The sequence below is a fragment of the Salvelinus sp. IW2-2015 genome, unplaced genomic scaffold, assembly GCF_002910315.2.
Source record: "Salvelinus sp. IW2-2015 unplaced genomic scaffold, ASM291031v2 Un_scaffold16326, whole genome shotgun sequence".
NCBI classification, from domain to species: Eukaryota; Metazoa; Chordata; class Actinopteri; order Salmoniformes; family Salmonidae; genus Salvelinus; species Salvelinus sp. IW2-2015.
The window spans coordinates 693,891-713,073 of NW_019957535.1; the positions used below are offsets into that span (position 1 = coordinate 693,891).

The 19,183-nt window shown below is 45.1% G+C and overlaps 1 protein-coding gene across 4 annotated transcripts in view; it reads left to right on the forward strand.

The window, feature by feature from the left end:
• fancm (FA complementation group M) overlaps window positions 1-19,183 on the forward strand; it is an 84,231-nt gene that overhangs the window by 37,972 nt on the left and 27,076 nt on the right. For 3 of the 4 annotated variants that reach the window (XM_024146232.2, XM_024146234.2, XM_024146231.2), the window contains exons 5-13: window positions 2,850-2,981; window positions 8,080-8,212; window positions 8,323-8,412; window positions 8,847-8,945; window positions 9,344-9,522; window positions 10,013-10,219; window positions 11,777-12,032; window positions 13,234-13,385; window positions 13,710-13,868. In XM_024146232.2, the coding sequence (XP_024002000.1) occupies window positions 2,850-2,981; window positions 8,080-8,212; window positions 8,323-8,412; window positions 8,847-8,945; window positions 9,344-9,522; window positions 10,013-10,219; window positions 11,777-12,032; window positions 13,234-13,385; window positions 13,710-13,868 (1,407 nt within the window). The remainder of the gene's footprint in view (window positions 1-2,849; window positions 2,982-8,079; window positions 8,213-8,322; window positions 8,413-8,846; window positions 8,946-9,343; window positions 9,523-10,012; window positions 10,220-11,776; window positions 12,033-13,233; window positions 13,386-13,709; window positions 13,869-19,183) is intronic. The other variant, XM_024146233.2, reaches the window with a different exon arrangement.

Genomic DNA, 19,183 nt, shown 5'->3' on the forward strand with positions numbered 1-19,183 from the left:
ATGCTGTTGTGGCAAATGGAATAGGACAACAGTGGAAATTATAGGCAATTAGCAAGAACCACCCCCAATAAAGGAGTGGTCTGCAAGGTGTGACCCACAGACCACTTCTTCAGTTCCTTATGCTTCCTTGGGCTGATGTTTTGGTTCACTTTTGAATGCTGGCGGTGTTTCACTTCTAGTGGGTAGCAGAGACGGAGTCATACAACCCACCACAAGTGGCCATCAGGTAGTGCAAGCTCATCCCAGGATGGCACATTCAATGCGAGCTTGTGGCAAGAAGGTTTGCTGTGTCTGTCAGCGTAGTGTCCAGAGCATGGGGAGGCCGCTTACCAGGGAGACGGCAGTACATCAGGAAGACCGTGGAGGGAGGCCGTAGGAGGGCAAACAACCCAGCAGCAGGACCACTACCCTCCGCCTTTGTGCAAGGGAGGAGCAGGAGGACACTTGCCAGAGCCCTGCCAAAAATGGACCTCCAGCAGGCCACAAATGTGCATGTGTCATGCTCCAAAACCGGTCAGAAAACCAGAACCATTGAGGGTGGTATGAGGGGCCCGACGTCCCACAGGTGGCGGTTGTGCTAGAGCCCAACACCGTGCGACGTTTGGCATTTGCCAGAGAACACCAAGATGGCAAATTTCGCACTTAGGCGCCCTGAGCTCTCACAGATGAAAGGCAGGTTCCACACTGAGCAACATGTGACAGATGTGACAGAGGATCTGGAGACGCCGTGAAGGAACGTTCTGCTGCCTGCAAACCATACCTCCAGCATTGGGGACCGGTTTGGACGGTGGGTCAGTCATGGTGTGGGGGTGGTATTACTTTGGGGGGCCGCACAGCCCCCTCCCATGTGCTCGCCAGGAGGTAGCCTGACTGCCATTAGGTACCGAGATGGATGTCCTCAGGGACCCCTTTGTGAGACCATATGCTGGGTGGCGGTTTGGCCCTGGTTTCCTCCTAATGCAAAGGACAATGCTAGACCTCATTGTGGCTGGATTGGTCAGGCAGTTCTGCAAGAGGAAGGCATTGATGCTCTGATGGGACTGCCCCCCGTTTCCCCAGACCTGACATCCATTTGAAGCAACATTCTGGGACAGGTTCATGGCTCGCTCTCTCCATCCCCCAACCACGCCAAATACGTTGTGCAACCACAGACTGTCCAGGAGTTGGGTTCGGGATGCTTTAGTTCCAGGTGAAATTTATTGTCAATCAGTGTTGCTTCCTAAGTGGACAGTTTGATTTCACAGAAGTGTGATTGACTTGGAGTTACATTGTGTTGTTTAAGTGTTTCCTTTATTTTTTTGAGCAGTGTATATTGATATATTTCTTAATTCTGTTCTTTTTACTTTTTGAGTAGGTGCGTATGGTTTTCTCGGTATTATTACTGCACTGTTGGAGTTAGAAATACAAGCATTTCCCTGCACCTGCGATAACATCTGCAAATCTGTTTTACGCGACCAATAAACTTTGATTTTAATCGAAATCTGACCGTGGCCCTGTTGAAAAGGTAGATGGGCCAGTTTGTCACGAGGGGTTGATTTTCATTTGATCCCCTAATCCCTTTATGTAATGGTTTTTGGAAAAGCCTATTTGAAGCATTCAAAGGCTTCGGTCCCAGCTGGCACACGTCTCCACAGTGCCCAGTGCTAGAGTACAAACCCATCGCTCCATTAGAACCCTCAGAAAGAAGACCTCATTCATTTACATTTGTGCCCCATTACTTACATTAATATCTCATTTCAATTGTGATTGTGAATGTGCTGATAATAAAGGCCTATGATCTGCAGTGTTCATTAGGCGCCAAACAAGTGACTAGGTACCCCCCTTTCCCTAATGAACACGACCCAGGTGTCATTGTTGAATTGTGGCATCTGGGAAAGTTTTGATATTTTATTTCTAAGCATTAGATTGATTGTGTTAGCGAGAATAGACCTAAATCAAACCAATCCCCCAAAATGGCTTTTTGATTTTCGGATTTGGGAAGAGCGAGTTTTGAGTCCAGCCATTGAAAGATTGAACAACTTAATTTAGAGTCATTTTCATGCCTGCTGGATTGGACAACTCGAATCAAATTGTATTTGCCACATGCGCTGAATTTACAGTTTTAATTTACCTTAGTGAAATGCTTACTTACAAGCCCTTAACCAACAATGCAGTTTTAAGAAAATACCAAAAAATAAAAGTCAGAAATAAAAGTAACAAATAATTAAAGAGCATCAGTAAAATAACAACAGCGAGGCTATATACAGGGGGTACCGGTACAGAGTCAATGTGCGGGGGCACTGGTTAGTCTAGGTAATATGTACATGTAGGTACATTATTAGAAGCCTCTTGGACCTAGACTTGGCGCTCCTGTACCGCTTGCCGTGCGATAGCAGAGAAAACAGTCTGACTACTATGGCCAATCGGTTGAAATCCTCACCTTGATTGGGAGAAATCCTCCCTAATGTGTTTGTCTTGTGTGTGGCAAAAATATCTTCGTTTGGTATCTATCTGATATGCTTTTGCGACGTAAAAGGTCCCTGGAATTAATGTGAATAGCGACTTATGTGAATCGAGGACTCCATACAAAGCATTATTTTCTTAATTTTCTTCCATACCAGCCTATAGTTGACTTATCTTATTCTGAATAGTTGCAGTCACACTGGTTCCAGGGCTTCCTGTTGGAGACTTCAATCTCCTGCTGGGAAGATTACAGGATATGAATATTGTGGCCACAAAATGTTTTAAATAAAATCTGCCTCGCTCTGAAATGGGGAACAGATAATTGCAGAGCCTTCTTCGGTTTTGTTTTGCTTTTGTTGAAATAGGCGCTCAACTTATCCTGTCTGTGTCGCCCATTGTTGTTCCAGGTACTGGAACGGTTCACGGGCCGTCTGATCCAGAACAGGGCGATGTCTCACCGCGACTTGCACTCCCTCACCAAGTACCAGCTCATCCTGGCCCGGGAACAGTTCCGCAAGAACCCTCCGCCCCACGTCACGGTGCGGTATACACACGGACGTATGCAGGCACACACACACACACACACACACACACACACACACACACACACACACACACACACACACACACACACACGCACACACACACACACACACACAGAGAAAGGCATTCCTTGACTTACACTATACTTTTAATAACTTTATGAACATTTTGTAATACACAGCCAACCAATGCTCATCTTTTTTGGAGCAGGAATGTCCTCAGAGTAACCGCTATTCATTTTCTTCTATGATCAATCAACACGTTGCTGTTTTGCGATGGAAATCCAATGGCAAATTGACGTCAAGTTACGTCATGTTATGTCTTGCTGTCAAATTTGGTCCCCCAAGGTTGCTTAGCAGTTCAGACGTCTTTTTCTGTTCCGTATTGTTTGTGTCCTGTATATATATTTACACCTCTCTTCACTTATCTTTTATTTATTTTATTATCCAAGAACTCAACTACAAAAGCTTTCCTGCAAAAGCTTTCCTGCAACCCGCTTCACCAATTACTAAAAAGTAATATTTACCTCAAACTGAAAATCCATCGTGGAAGCCAGCCAGGGGCTAATTCAGAAGCTAGCCTGAAAGCTAACCAGTAGCTACTCCGATAGCTAGCCAGAAGCTAATCCAGCATGCCAACACGAAGCCGTTGCTGCTACTTGTTTCAGCTGCCCCTGTTGTGGTCATCATTTCCTCTAGCTCGTAATCTACCGGCACTTTTGTGCAACGCGACTCGACCGGAGCATTCCGGGACTTTCTTCTCTCTCAGTTTCCCGGATTCCAGCCGCAGGCTCTGGTCACTTGCACCTTGACTTCGCAGCTAGCTAGCTGCAAACCGTGTGACGATTGGCTTACGTCACCCGGACAGAACTCCAAATCATCCTGGAGCTAGCCAGCTGAGGAGTTCCATCACCATCCGACACGTTTCTTGTTGCTGCTGCAGATACGGAACCCCACCGGCTTCACGTCTGACTGCCGACGTTATCTGCCGAGGGATTTATCCAACTGGCACCTCCGTCCCGACGTTACCTGAACGCTCACCTGAGGCCGCTAATCGTTAGCTGTCTTATCGGCTGCTACTGAATAAGCATACCGGACAACTTTATTTATTTTTATTTTTATTTTTTATTTATTTTTCTCCTTGGGTCACTATATCTATTCTGCCAATTTGGATTGATCCCTCTTCCACACGGAACCCACTACACGGAACCCACTAACTTACCGACGAAACCCACGAGGTATCTACAAACAGACCTCATCCCATGCTGCTACGACAGCCACATACCCGCCAGCTGTCTGGATCGCCACGACCCAAACCACCTCTACTCACTGGACCCTTATTGATCACCGATTAAGCATGCCTCTCCTTAATGTAAATATGCCTTGTCCATTGCTGTTCTGGTTAATGTTTATTGCTTATTTCACTGTAGAGATTCTAGCCCTGTCACTATACCATATCCAACCTCTCAGTTCCACCACCCACATATGCGATGACATCACCTGGTTTCAATGATGTTTCTAGAGACAATATCTCTCCATCATCACTCAATACCTAGGTCTACTCCACTGTATTCACATCCTACCATACCTTTGTCTGTACATTATTCCTTTAAACTATTTTATCCCCCCAGAAACCTCCTCTTACTCTCTGCTCCAGTAGCTCTAGGCGACCAATTCTCATAGCTAGCCGTACCCTTATCCTACCTCCTCTGTTCCTCTGGTGATGTAGAGGTGAATCCAGGCCCTGCGTACCTGGCTCCACTCCTATTCCCCAGGCCTCTCTTTTGATGACTTTGTAACCTAATAGCTGGCTTCATGCATGTTAACATTAGAAGCCTCCTCCCTAAGTTTTTTGTTCACTCTTAGCACACTCTGCATTGCAACCGGATGTTTACCGTGTCTGAATCCTGGCTTAGAAAGACCACCAAAAACTCAGATATTTTCATCCCCAATTACAAGATTTTCAGACAAGATAGAACGGCCAAAGGGGGCGGTGTTGCAATCTACTGCAAAGACTGCCTGCAGAGTTTGTCTTACTATCCAGGTCTGTTCCCAAACAATTTGAACTTCTACTTTTAAAAATCCACCTCTTAAAAACAAGTCTCTCACCGTTGCCGCTGCTATAGACCACCCTCTGCCCCCAGCTGTGCTCTGGACACTATATGTGAACTGATTGCCCCCCATCTATCTTCAGAGTTCTGCTGCTAGGCGACCTAAATTTGAACATGCTCAACCCCAGCCACCTACAATCTAAGCTTGATGCCCTCAATCTCACACAAATTATCAATGAACCTACCAGGTACCACCCCAATCCGTAAACTCGGGTACCCTCATAGATATCATCCTAACAACTTCCCTCCAAATACACCTCTGCGTTTTCAACCAAGATCTCAGCGATCACTGCCTCATTGCCGTATCCGTAATGGGTCAGCGGTCAAACGACCTCCACTATCACTGTCAAACGCTCCTGAAACACTTCAGCGAGCAGGCTTTCTAATCGACCTGGCCGGGGTATCCTGGAAGGATATCGATCTCATCCGTCAGTAGAGGATGCCTGGTCATTTTTTAAAAATGCCTTCCTCACCATCTTGAATAAGCTGCCCCATTCAAGAAATTTAGAACCAGGAACAGATATAGCCCTTGTTTCTCCTGACCTGACTGCCCTTAACCAACAGAAAAACATCCTATGGCGTTCTGCATTAGCATCAACAGCCCCCGTGATATGCAACTTTCAGGGAAGCCAGAAACCATATACACAGGCAGTTAAACAGCCAAGGCTAGCTTTTTCAAGCAGAAATTTGCTCCTGCAACAAAATTCAAAAAAGTTCTGGGACACCGTTAAAGTCCAGTGGGAATAAGAACACCTCCTCCCAGCTTCCAACCGCTCTGAAGATAAAACACTGTCACCACCGACAAATCCACTATAATGAGAATTTCAATAAGCATTTTTCCACGGCTGGCCATGCTTTCATCTGGCTCCCCTACCCCGGACAACAGCACTGCCTCCCCTCTGCTACTCGCCCAAGCTTCCCCATTTCTCTTTCTCCCAAATACAGTCACTGATGTCCAAATGAGCTGCAAAATCTGGACCCTTACAAATCAGCCGGGCTAGATAATCTGGACCCTTTCTTTCTAAACTATCTGCTGAATTGTTGCCACCCCTATTACTAGCCTCTTCAACCTCTCTTCTCGTGTCTCGAGATCCAAAGATTGGAAAGCAGCTGCGGTTATCCCCTCTTCAAAGGGGGACACCCTTGACCCTAACTGCTACAACCTATATCTATCCTACCCTGCCTTTCTAAGGTCTTCGAAAGCCAAGTCAACAACAGATTACCGACCATTTCGAATCCCACCACACCTTCTCCGCTATGCAATCTGGTTTCAGAGCTGGTCATGGGTGCACCTCAGCCACGCTCAAGTCATAAACGACATCGTAACCGCCATCGATAGGAAACAATACTGTGCAGCCGTATTCATTGACCTGGCCAAGTGCTTTGACTCTGTCAATCACCACAATCCTCATTGGCAGACTCGACAACCTTGTTCTCTCTAATGATTGCCTCGCCTGTTCACCAACTACTTCTCTGATCGAGTTCAGTGTGTCAAATCGTGAGGTCGTTGTCCGGGCCTCTGGCAGTCTCTATGGGGGTCCACAGGGTTCAATCTCTGGACCGACTCTCTTCTCTGTATAACATCAATGATGTCGCTCTTGCTGCTTGTGATCTCTGATCCACCTCTACGCAGACGACACTATTCTGTATACTTCTGGCCCTTCTTTTGACACTGTGTTAACAACTCTCCAGGCGAGCTTCAATGCCATACAACTCTCCTTCCGTGGCCTCCAACTGCTCAAATACAAGTAAACCAATGCATGCTCTTCAACCGATCGCTGCCTCCCCTGCCCGCCTGTCCAACATCACTACTTTGGACGGTCTGACTTAGAATATGTGGACAACTACAAATACCTAGGTGTCGTTAGACTGTAAAATCTCCTTCCAGACTCACATCAAACATCTCCAATCCAAAGTCAAATCTAGAATTGGCTTCCTATTCCGCAACAAAGCATCCTTTACTCATGCTGCCAAACATACCCTTGTAAAACTGACCATCCTACCAATCCTCGACTTCGTGATGTCATTTACAAAATAGCCTCCAAAACCCTACTCAATAAATTGGATGCAGTCTATCACAGTGCCATCCGTTTTGTCACCAAAGCCCCATATACTACCCACCACTGCGACCTGTACACCTCTCGTTGGCTGGCCCTCGCTTCATACTCGTCGCCAAACCCACTGGTTCCAGGTCATCTACAAGACCCTGCTAGGTAAAGTCCCCCCTTATCTCTGCTCGCTGGTCACCATAGCAGCACCTATCTGTAGCACGCGCTCCAGCAGGTATATCTCTCTAGTCACCCCCAAAACCAATTCTTCCTTTGGACGCCTCTCCTTCCAGTTCTCTGCTGCCAATGACTGGAACGAACTACAAAAATCTCTGAAATTGGAAACACCTATCTCCCTCACTAGCTTTAAGCACCAGCTGTCAGAGCAGCTCATAGATTACTGCACCTGTACATAACCCATCTACAATTTAGCCCAAACAACTACCTCTTTACCTACTGTATTTATTTTATTAATTTATTTTGCTCCTTTGCACCCCATATATTTTCTGTCTCTACTTTGCACTTTCTTCCGCTGCAAACCAACCATTCCAGGGTTTTTTTTAGTTATTTTACTTGCTTGTTGTATTCACTTCACCTCCATGGCCTTTATATTTTTATTTATTTATTTTATTTATTTATACATATATTGTTTGCCTTCACCTCCCTTATCTCACCTCACTTGCTCACATTGTATATAGACTTATTTTTTTTTCACTGTATTATTGACTATATGTTTGTTTTACTCCATGTTAACTATGTGTTGTTGTATGTGTCGAACTGCTTTCTTTACTTCCACAGTCGCAATTGTAAATGAGAACGTGTTCTCAATTTGCCTACCTGGTTAAATAAAGGTTAAATAAAAAAATAAAAAAAAAAAAAAAAATTAAGTCAAGCGACACACGTTAAGCCTATCTTTGTGGTCCTGGCTGTTAACAGAGGGCTCAGCAAGGGGCTCTGGAGGGGGACTTTGCTCTGTGTATCAGCCTGTACCATGGCTACGAGCTGTTGCTCCAAATGGGCCTGCGCTCCCTCTTCCTCTATGTCCAGGGCATCATGGATGGCACCAAAGGTAGGTAGGAGGCACCTCCCTACGCGCGCACGCACACTCACTCACTTACGCACTCTGTAAATGATAGCTAGCATTCTGCTCAGGTGATTTCTCTGTTTATGCCAACTCAGAGAAGTCTCGAGCCAGGAACGAGCTACAGCGCAACGCCACCTTCATGGACCTGTACCAGGAGATGGAGGCCGTGTTTGTAAAGCCCACCGGTAGGATAAAGTTCCTACAGTTTTTGAAGCCACATAATAACCCTTTATTTTACAGCCAGGAGCCTGGTTAAAGCTGGTACTTTCCTGGTATTTACATGGTGAATACTAAGAAACTGTGGTAACAATAAGTACCAAAAAATACTTACCTCAAAGAATTCAACATAATTTGGTAACTACCTGGTACCAAATGGTGCATAGTGATGTTTTTGTCAATGAATCTCAAAGAAACCAGAGTGTAATTATTACGCAATTATTAGTCGAGTACTGTTGTAACAAGTCATTTTTTAAATAACTACCTGTTCAACAGCTGGCTGTAAAAAAAAACAAAAAAAAAACAAGCGTTACCAATGCTTCTCCTAATTGTGAATGTTTATTATGGAGGGTGTCGTGGGCCCTGACTGACCTGATTGCCGTGTATTGCGCTTTCCTTCCAGGCCCCGAGGTGCCCTTCATCTACAGCCACCCCAAACTGCAGAAGCTGGAGGAGGTAGTGCTAGGGCACTTTAAAACATGGGCTGAGAGCTCCGGCGCTGGTAATTTACTCTCTTGTTAGTAGCAACTAACTGCACTCGACTCTTAGCGATGACTCATCCTTTTAAGATATTTAACTAGAGCCGAATTAAACAGCAGGAATGAATGACATGGTTAAAGTCAGTGTGCTCCAGATGTTGTTATTCCGTAATAGCGTATTTGGAGTGGTAGCAGATGCACTTAACAAGCAGTTGATCGGTTGTAAGAGCGCACACACGCACGCACTGAGGAAGGCACTAGCCGAATGTATGCCGTGTGTATTTCAGTAGGAAATGTTGCCTAAAAGGACATTTAAGACATATACTTAATTTACAACGACATGAAGTGAGCCGTGGTGCCCCCTTTTCATTGGTTGCAAGTAACCTCTTTCTCTTTTTCCTCTCCTCTTTGATTGGCCCAGGCTCTGGGCCCCAGGAAGTGAGCACACGTGTGATGATCTTTTCGTCGTTCCGGGAGAGTGTGCAGGAGATTGCCGCCATGTTAAATCGCCACCTGCCCCTGGTCAAAGTCATGACCTTTATGGGCCAGGCCTCGGCAGGGAAGGGGGTCAAAGGGTTCACCCAGAAGGAGCAGCTGGAGGTAGAAACACTCTATGTTCTATCTGGAACCTWAAATGGTTATTTGATTGTTCACATGGAAGAACCCTTTGAAGAACTTTTTCACAGAGCGTCCTACCTGTAACCCAAAAGGGTTCTTCAAAGGATTTCCCCATGTGTACAGTCAAAGAACCCTTTTGGACCACCACCTTCAGTACATAGGCCTGTGTGTATTTATTGATGCAAACAAAGTACAGTATATATTCACGTGTGTGTGTGTGTGTGTGTGTGTGTGTGTGCAAATATGGTCATTCAGCACCATTCACTGACTCATATTCAGTATTTGTGGCCCTGACCCATGCTGGAATCGATTCCACAACCCTCATGTTGCTATCACCATGCTCTTACCCACCAAATCATTAGAACCACATGACTTGACAGCACAGACATACATGTTTGTGATTGACTTCACATACAGGCACAGTGAAAATGTCTGTCATCCTGATAAAAATGTATCGATTTCTGTACCGAAGGTGATGCGGAGATTTCGGGAGGGTGGCTTCAACACCCTGGTGTCCACCTGCGTGGGCGAGGAGGGGCTGGACATAGGCGAGGTGGACCTCATTGTGTGCTTCGACGCCCAGAAGAGTCCCATCCGCCTGGTTCAGCGCATGGGCCGCACCGGACGCAAACGCCAGGGCCGCATAGTGGTCATCTTGGCCGAGGGACGAGAGGAGAGAGTGAGCAACAACTCCTGCCTTTGGAATCTTAGGAATGGTCCCACATCTGTTTTGTGCTGTACCTCTATGGTCATTCCTATGATTGTTGTCATGCCAAATGTGTTTATGTTTGGCATGACAATTAACATAGGGGTTAGCAAGACGGCACTAGGACCAGGTCAATGGAATGTCCTTATTTTTTTTCTCCATCATATTTATTTAGACAGTTGAATAGAGAGGGGGAGACTGAGGTACAAAGTGTGCTCCAGACCCAGCTGTGTTTCCACTCTTTCAGAATACCAAATTCCACAACCCCCAACCGGCCCCATCTTTTGTGTCTGACGGCTTTTGGCTCTGGAGTCACTGTCTAGTGTTTACAAGTGTCTKGCTCCTTCCCAGGCATCTCACCGTTTTTATATTGGTTCCCTTTGTTATGCGAAGATAGACCAAACATCCTCGTTACCTGGCACTGCTTTAAGAATCCACGCTTCTCCTGTTTTGTCACACATTGATCAACCGCCAAAACATTTGCTCTACGGTTGCCTCGAGAATGAACAGGTACAGTGCCATCAGAAAGTATTCATACTCATTGACTTATTCCCCATTTTGTTGTGTTACAGCCTGAATTCAATATGGATAAAAAAATATATATATAAATCCTCTCGCCCATCTACACACAATACCTCATAATCGTGAAAACATGTTTTTAGAAGTTTGTGTTGTATTGGATTTGCCCCAAACATAACAGTTTGCATTTAGGACTAAAAGTTAATTGCTTTGCCACATTTTTTTGCATTACTAATTCAGTACCTTGTTGCAAACAGGATGCATGTTTTGGAATGTTTCTTATTCTGTACAGGCTTCCTTCTTTTCACTCTGTCAATTAGGTTAGTATTGTGGRRTATCTACAATGTTGTTGATCCATCCTTAGTTTTCTCCTTTCACAGCCATTCAACTCTGTTTTAAAGTCACCATTGGCCGTATGGTGAAATCCCTTAGTTAGGAAGGACGCCTGTATCCTTGTAGTGACTGGGTGTATGGATACATCTTACAAAGTGTAATTAACTGCAACATTCTCAAAGGGATATTCAATGTCTTCTTTTTTTATTTTTACCCATCTATCAATAGATGCCCGTCTTTGTGAGGCATTGGAAAACCTCCTGGTCTTTGTGGTTGAATCTGTGTTAGAAATTCACTGCTTGACTGAGGGATCTTACAGATAATTGTATGTGTGGGGTACAGAGATGAGGTAGTCATTAAAAAGGTCATGTTAGACACTATTATTGSACACAAAGTGAGTCCATGCAACTTATTATGTGACTTGTTAAGCAAATCACTTGCACATCATCGGGTATTGTGTGTAGGCCAGTGACGACAAATCAAAAAATTCATACATTTTAAATTCAGGCTGTAACACAACAAAATGTGGAAAAAGTGTGAATACTCTCTGAATGCATTGTAGGCATGAAATAGCTTTAAATAATCTTGACTACGTTTTGAAACGCTCTTCGTTTGAGTGCGGACCCCCTAATCTGCGGCCACCAACTCTTTGTCGGACATCTTTTGTTTTACCCTCAGACCTACAACCAGAGCCAGAGCAACAAGCGCAGTGTGTACAAGTCTATCGTGGGGAACAGCCACAGATTCCACATGTTCCCCAGCAACCCCCGCATGCTGCCCGACGGGGTGCACCCCGCCCTGCACAAGATGCACATCACCTGTGGCCAGTTTGACCACCGGGAGAGCAGCGGGCGGCTCTCCGGGGGTTGGAGGGGGCGCAGGTCCCACTCCTTGGAGGGCCGACGTGAGTCCCTTATTCTTCCGCATGGTCTAGGTAAGAGAGGCTGGGGCTCTTGGTATGTCTGTGATTGAATCGAACCGACAGCAGACTCTCATAGATAATAGTCTTGGTGTTGTTATCACCGTGCTCCAAATATATTTGGCCATCTTGTCCAGAGCAGAGCAATGTTTGCATTTAACTAAATATTTTTCATTTGACATACACTACTGTTCAAAAGTTTGGGGTCACTTAGAAATGTCCTTGCTTTTGAAAGAAAAAATAAATAAATTGTCCATTAAAATAACATAAAATTGATCAGAAATAGAGTGTAGACATTGTTAATGTTGTATATGACTATTGTAGCTGGAAACAGCTGATTTTAAATGGAATATCTACATAGGCGTACAGAGGTCAATTATCAGCAACCATCACTCCTGTGTTCCAATGGCACGTTGTGTTAGCTAATCCAAGTTTATCATTTTAAAACGCTAATTGATCATTAGAAAACCCTTTTGCAATTATGTTAGCACAGCTGAAAACGGTTGTGCTGATTTAAAGAAGCAATACATCTGACCTTCTTTAGATTAGTTGAGTATCTGGAGCATCAGCATTTGCGGGTTCGATTACAGGCTCAAAATGGCCAGAAAGAACTTTCTTCTGAAAATCGTCAGTCTATTCTTGTTCTGAGAAATGAAGGCTATTCCGTGCGAGAATTGCCAAGAAACTGAAGATCTCGTACAACGTTGTGTACTACTCCCTTCACAGAACAGCGCAAACTGGCTCTAACTAGAATAGAAAGAGGAGTGGGAGGCCCCGGTGCACAACTGAGCAAGAGGACAAGTACATTAAAGTGTCTAGTTTGAGAAACAGACTCCTCACAAATGCTCAACTGGCATCTTCATTAAATAGTACCCGCAAAACACCAGTCTCAATGTCAACAGTGAAGAGGCGACTCCAGGATGCTGGCCTTCAAGGCAGAGTTCCTTTGTCCAGTGTCTGTGTTCTTTTGCCCATCTTAATCTTTTATTTTTATTGGCCAGTCTGAGATATGGCTTTTTCTTKGCAACTCTGCCTAGAAGGCCAGCATCCCGTAGTCGCCTCTCGTAGTCGCCCCCAAACTTTTGAACGGTAGTGTATGTATTGGCTCTCCATATACCTGTATTGTAAGCTTTTGTAACAGTTGAAAGACAGACAACGGGCCTCTCTCAGCTTTGGAGTATAAAGGCGGTTTCCCCCTTGTGTTTTAATGATCCAGTCGGGCACCAGGAGAGTGTGAAGAAGGATGGCTTCCTTAGCCCCTCTGAGCTCACTCACTGGGAGTCTACGATGAAACTGGGGGAGGGGGAGGCTCCACCCATTCTGAGACGGTCCCGCTTCCTCTCAAAACAGGAAGGCTCGCCACCTCGGGTGAGTCATGGGTTAAATTCTTGCACAGATCAAACACACACACACATTGTATGCACGTATTATTTTATTTTATTTAACCTTTATGTAACTAGGCAGGTCAGTTAAGAACAAATTCTTATTTACAATGACGGCTAGGGAACAGTGTGTTAACTTCCTTGTTCAGGGGTAGAACGACAGATTTTTACCTTGTCAGCTCGGGGATTCGATCCACCAACCTTTCGGTTACTGGCCCAACGCGCTAACCACTAGGCTACCTGCTGCCCCATTATCTCTTTGGATAATATCTGCTAAGTGGTATATTTTATGATTATGTTGTGGCTGTAGGTGGAGCCGCCCTCCAGCGGGCCAACCAGGGAGCTGTCTCTGTGGGAGTGGAGACACTGGCAGAACCAGCCCTTCCCCACTCACATTGTGGACCACTCCAACCGCTGCCACCACTTCACCAAGGTCATGGAGCTCATTGACGGCCTGCGCCAGGAAGAGGTGAGAGGGAGGGCAACCTGAGAGGGGGTCATCCATCTACCCATCCATGTACAGTTGAAGTCGGAAGTTTACATACACCTTAGCCAAATACATTTAATCTCAGTTTTTCACAATTCCTGACATTTAATCCTAGTAAAAATTCCCATTCTTAGATCAGTTAGGATCAGAATAATAGTAGAGAGAATGATTTATTTCAGCTTTTATTTCTTTCATCACATTACCAATGGGTCAGAAGTTTACATACACTCAATTAGTATTTGGTAGCATTGCCGTTAAATTGTATAACTTGGGTCAAACATTTCGGGTAGCCTTCCACAAGCTTCCCMCAATAAGTWGGGTGAATTTTGRCCCATTCCTCCTGACAGAGCTGGTGTAACAGTCAGGTTTGTGGGCCTCCTTGCTCGCACACGCTTTTTCAGTTCTTCCCACAAATTGTCTATAGGATTGAGTTCAGGGCTTTGTGATGGCCACTCCAATACCTTGACATTGTTGTCCTTAAGCCATTTTGCCACAACTTTGGAAGTATGCGTGGGGTCATTGTCCATTTGGAAGACCGATTTGCGACCAAGCTTTAACTTCCTGACTGATGTCTTGAGATATTGCTTCAATATATCCACATAAACATCCAGCGCCGACAGAAATGGCCGCTTCGCGTTCTTAGGAAACTATACAGTATTTTTTATTTTATTATTATTTCTTACACTGTTACCCCAGGAAATCTTAAGTTKTATAACATACAGCCGGGAGGAACTATTGGATATAAGAGCAACGTCAACTTACTGTCACGCCCTGACCTTAGAGAGACGTTTTATTTCTCTATTTGGTTAGGTCAGGATGTGATGTGATGTGGGGTGGGCATTCTATGTTTTGTGTTTCTATGTTTTGGCCGGGTATGGTTCTCAATCAGGGACAGCTGTATATCGTTGTCTCTGATTGGGAATCATACTTAGGCAGTCTTTTTTCCTTTTGTATTTTACATTTACATTTACATTTAGGTCATTTAGCAGACGCTCTTATCCAGAGCGACTTACAAATTGGAAAGTTCATACATATTCATCCTGGTCCCCCCGTGGGGAATGAACCCACAACCCTGGCGTTKCAAGCGCCATGCTCTACCAACTGAGCCACACGGAACCGCTGTGTCAGATTTCAAAAAAGCTTTACGGAAAAAGCACACCATGCAATAATCTGAGTACGGTACTCAGACACAAAAACAAGCTATACAGGTACCTGCCATGTTGTGGAGTCAACAGAAGTCAGAAATAGCATTATAAATATTCACTTACCTTTGATCTTCATCAGAATGCACTCCCAGGATTCCCAGTTCCACAATAAATGTTAGTTATGTTCGATAAAGTCCATCATTTATGTCCAAATACCTCCTTTTTGTTCGCGTTTAGTACACAAATCCAAACTCAGGAAGCGTGGGCAAGTCCAGGCGAAAGTTCAGACGAAAAGTCATTACAGTTCGTAGAAACATGTCAAACGAAGTATAGAATCAATCTTTAGGATGTTTTTATCATAAATCTTCAATAATGTTTAAACCGGAGAAATCCTTTGTCTGTAGAAATGCAATGGAACGCAGCTAACTCTCACGGGAGCTTGCGAGACTGAGCTCGTGGCACTCTGTCAGACCCCTGACTCAAACAGTTCTCATTCCCCCCTCCTTCACAGTAGAAGCATCAATCAGACTGTTGACATCTAGTGGAAGACTGTTGACATCTAGTGGAAGACTGTTGACATCTAGTGGAAGCGTTAGGAAGTGCAATATGACCCCATAGACACTGTATATTCGATAAGCGATGACTTAAAAAACTACAAACCTCAGATTTCCCACTTCCTGGTTGGATTTTTTCTCAGGTTTTTGCCTGCCATATGAGTTCTGTTATACTCACAGACATCATTCAAACAGTTTTAGAAACTTCAGAGTGTTTTCTATCCAAATCTACGAATGCTATGCATATCTTAGCTTCTGGGCCTGAGTAGCAGGCAGTTTACTCTGGGCACCTTATTCATCCAAGCTACTCAATACTGCCCCCAGCCATAAGAAGTTAAGGCTGACTGACTCAGCTTATTCAGAGGGTCGATGACATTAGCCAGGGCTTAGTTACATGGCCTAAATCGTAAAGGCCTTTGCATTCGTTCTTTCGCTTGCGCTGCTTTCCTCTCCCCTCCTGCCCTCACCTTTAAAACCAATGACCGGGACAACGCAAAAAAACCAACTCAATTTCAAAGGGAAATGTTTTTTTGTTTATAAAAAAAACGATCCCTTTTCATTTGAAGACCTCTCTGTGTGAGTCGGTGCACACACGCAGCCATGCTGCGTTTTTCATTTTCCTGTCTCCCCCCTTTTTTATTTTCCTTTATGATGAGGAGAGAGGGAGACACAGAGCAGGCAGACAGGCTGTCTCTCCCTCGCTTTTCTCAGAATTATTACGTTTCTCAGAATTATAAGCCCAGGAAGCACTAAGTAGGCCAGCCCTGGGTGACCTAGATATGCACGAGCTAGGAAGAGCAGAGAGTGAGCAGTGAAAGAGATGGGGAGCCTGACACCCTGTTGCCTCTGTGATGAACCCCTCTGTAGAGGGGCCTGTCCACTCCAAACCAGCGGTGTTTGGTTTGTTTTCCCTTACCAATGAACACCAGAGGGGTTTGGCCGTCACTATGGAACTGGATGAACTCGGGATTGGATTTCATTTCAATTTACTAGACTGGGCGGGCGGTCGCCTGGGAATCGCAGCTCAGCACCACTCATGTAAATTGTGAACCCAAACAATGTGAACCCAATGATCAAATTGTGGTCCAATGTTTTATATTAATGTTCCAGTTTACACTGGCTTGTGGTTAATTTAATAATAACATGCACTCGATCAAATGGTTAATCGTTTGAGCGAAAGACCAAGAACATTGTCTGGTACACGGAAAGGGGAATTCAGTCCARTGACCCAATTGCTCTCTCACCAGTGTTGAAATGATAATTGTGTTTCAGACGTTTGCAATGTGTTTTATCACGTCATCTGCTTCTGTCTGTCATTTACATTGGCGTTTATATTTCAATAGGTGAGTCATATCTAATGTTGGACTTTGAATTTCAAGGGGAATTCAGGATCAGATTGACTGCGCGTTTGCGCCAGTGCAAAATCTGATGTAACAAGGCAGTACTAACAAGTAAAATATGGGTTAAATAGGAATACATGTTAAAGTGACATTACATTCCAAAATCACATCTCGTGAGATGTTTTCAGCCCTCAAAAGTAGTTTGATGTCAAGATGAATCCAGGTCTCAGACCGTCTGTTTTGTAGATCCAGCAAAATTCCACAAGCTCTAAAATGAATGGAAAAGATAGGCACCCTTCTGTAAATATGCAGTACAATTGCTTCGGGTGTTATTAAATCAGTTAAATACAATGCCTGATTGTGCTGCATGAAAGTTTTGAAGTGTGAAGCATAAACATTTGAGGGTGGGTAAATGTCTCCAGCCCCATCACTCAGTTGTCTACCAAAACAATGGCGGCACTGGTAGGGCTTCTGCTTTGTTGTTTGAATTTCAGATTGCCCGTTTATCTATAACCGCGTGCTTCAGTTGAAACAGACCCGCGCAAAGCGATCAGGCTGGTTTACAAGGCTAATGTATCACGGCCTCAATCTAACAAACACTAAAATGTCCTGTACGTTGTGTTCTCTAACCCCCCGCCGCGTTCTGTCTCCCTTAGCGTAGTTCACAACTGTCAATATAATTACATGTGTTTACCAAGAGGCGTGATCTACGATAACTCATAACTAGGCCACTTCCCCTTTTGAGCTCCATCTATACCCTCAGAGTGCACACAGCCATGCAATCTCCATAGACAAGCATTGGCAGTAGAATGGCCTTACTGAAGCTCTGTGACTTTCAACCTGTACTGACCTCGCCTTCTGGATGGTAGCGGGGTGAACAGGCAGTGGCTCGGGTGGTTGTTGTCCTTGATGATCTTTTTGGCCTTCCTGTGACATCGGGTGGTGTAGGTGTCCTGGAGGGCAGGTAGTTTGCGCCCCGGTGATGCATTGTGCAGACCTCACTCCCCTCTGGAGAGCCTTACGTTTGTGGGCGGAGCAGTTGCCGTACCAGGTAGTGATATAGCCCGACAGGATGCTCTCGATTGTGCATCTGTAAAAGTTTGAGTGTTTTTGGTGACAAGCCAAATTTATTCAGCCTCCTGAGGTTGAAGAGGCACTGTTGCGCCTTCTTCACCACGCTGTCTGTGTGGGTGGACCATTTCAGTTTGTCCGTGATGTGTACGCCGAGGAACTTAAAACTTTCCACCTTCTCCACTACTGTCCCGTCGATGTAGATAGGGGGGGTGCTCCCTCTGCTGTTTCCTGAAGTCCACGATCATCACGTCACCTGTGGAACTGGAGGCCAAAAAACTCTAGACCACCTTTACTCCACACGCAGACGCATACAAGCTCTCCCTCGCCCTCCATTTGGAAAATCTGACCAGAATTCTATCCTCCTGATTTTACAAGAACAAACTCAAACCGGAAGTACCAGTAACGCGCTCAATACTGAAGTGGTCTGATGAAGCGGATGTTAAACTACAGGACTGTTTTGCTTGCACAGACTGACTTTGAGGAGTTTTCCACATCAGTCACCGGCTTAATTAATAGGTGCATTGATGACGACGTCCCCACAGTGACCGTATGTACATATCCCAACCAGAAGCCATGGATTACAGGCAACATCTGCACTGAGCTAAAGGCTAGAACTGCTGCTTTCAAGGAGCGGAACACTAATCTGGACGCTTATCCACTACACCCTCCAACGAACCATCAAACAGGCAGAGCTTCAATACAGGACTAAGCCTACGCCGGCTCTGACACTCGTCGGATGTGGCAGGGCGTGCAAACTATCACAGATTACAAAGGGAAATCCAGCTCCGAGCTGCCCAGTGAAGCTAGCCTACCAGACGAGCTAAATGCCTTCTATGCTCGCTTCGAGGCAAGTAACACTGAACCATGCATGAGAGCACCAGCTTCTCCGGACGACTGTGTGATCACGCTGTACGTAGCCGTTGTGAGGTTAACATTCACAAGGCCGCAGGGCCAGATGGATTACCAGGACGCGTACTCAAAGCATTCACTGACCAGCTGGCAAGTGTCTTCACTGACATTTTCCCTGACCCAGTCTGTAATACCGACCATGTTTCAAAGAAACCACCATAGGTTACCTTGGCGTTCTTGGGCGCAGGGACTATCTAGATGTCTAGCACTCACATATGTAGCCGTCAATTGCTTTGAAAGGCTGGTCATGGCTCACATCAACACCATCATCCCAG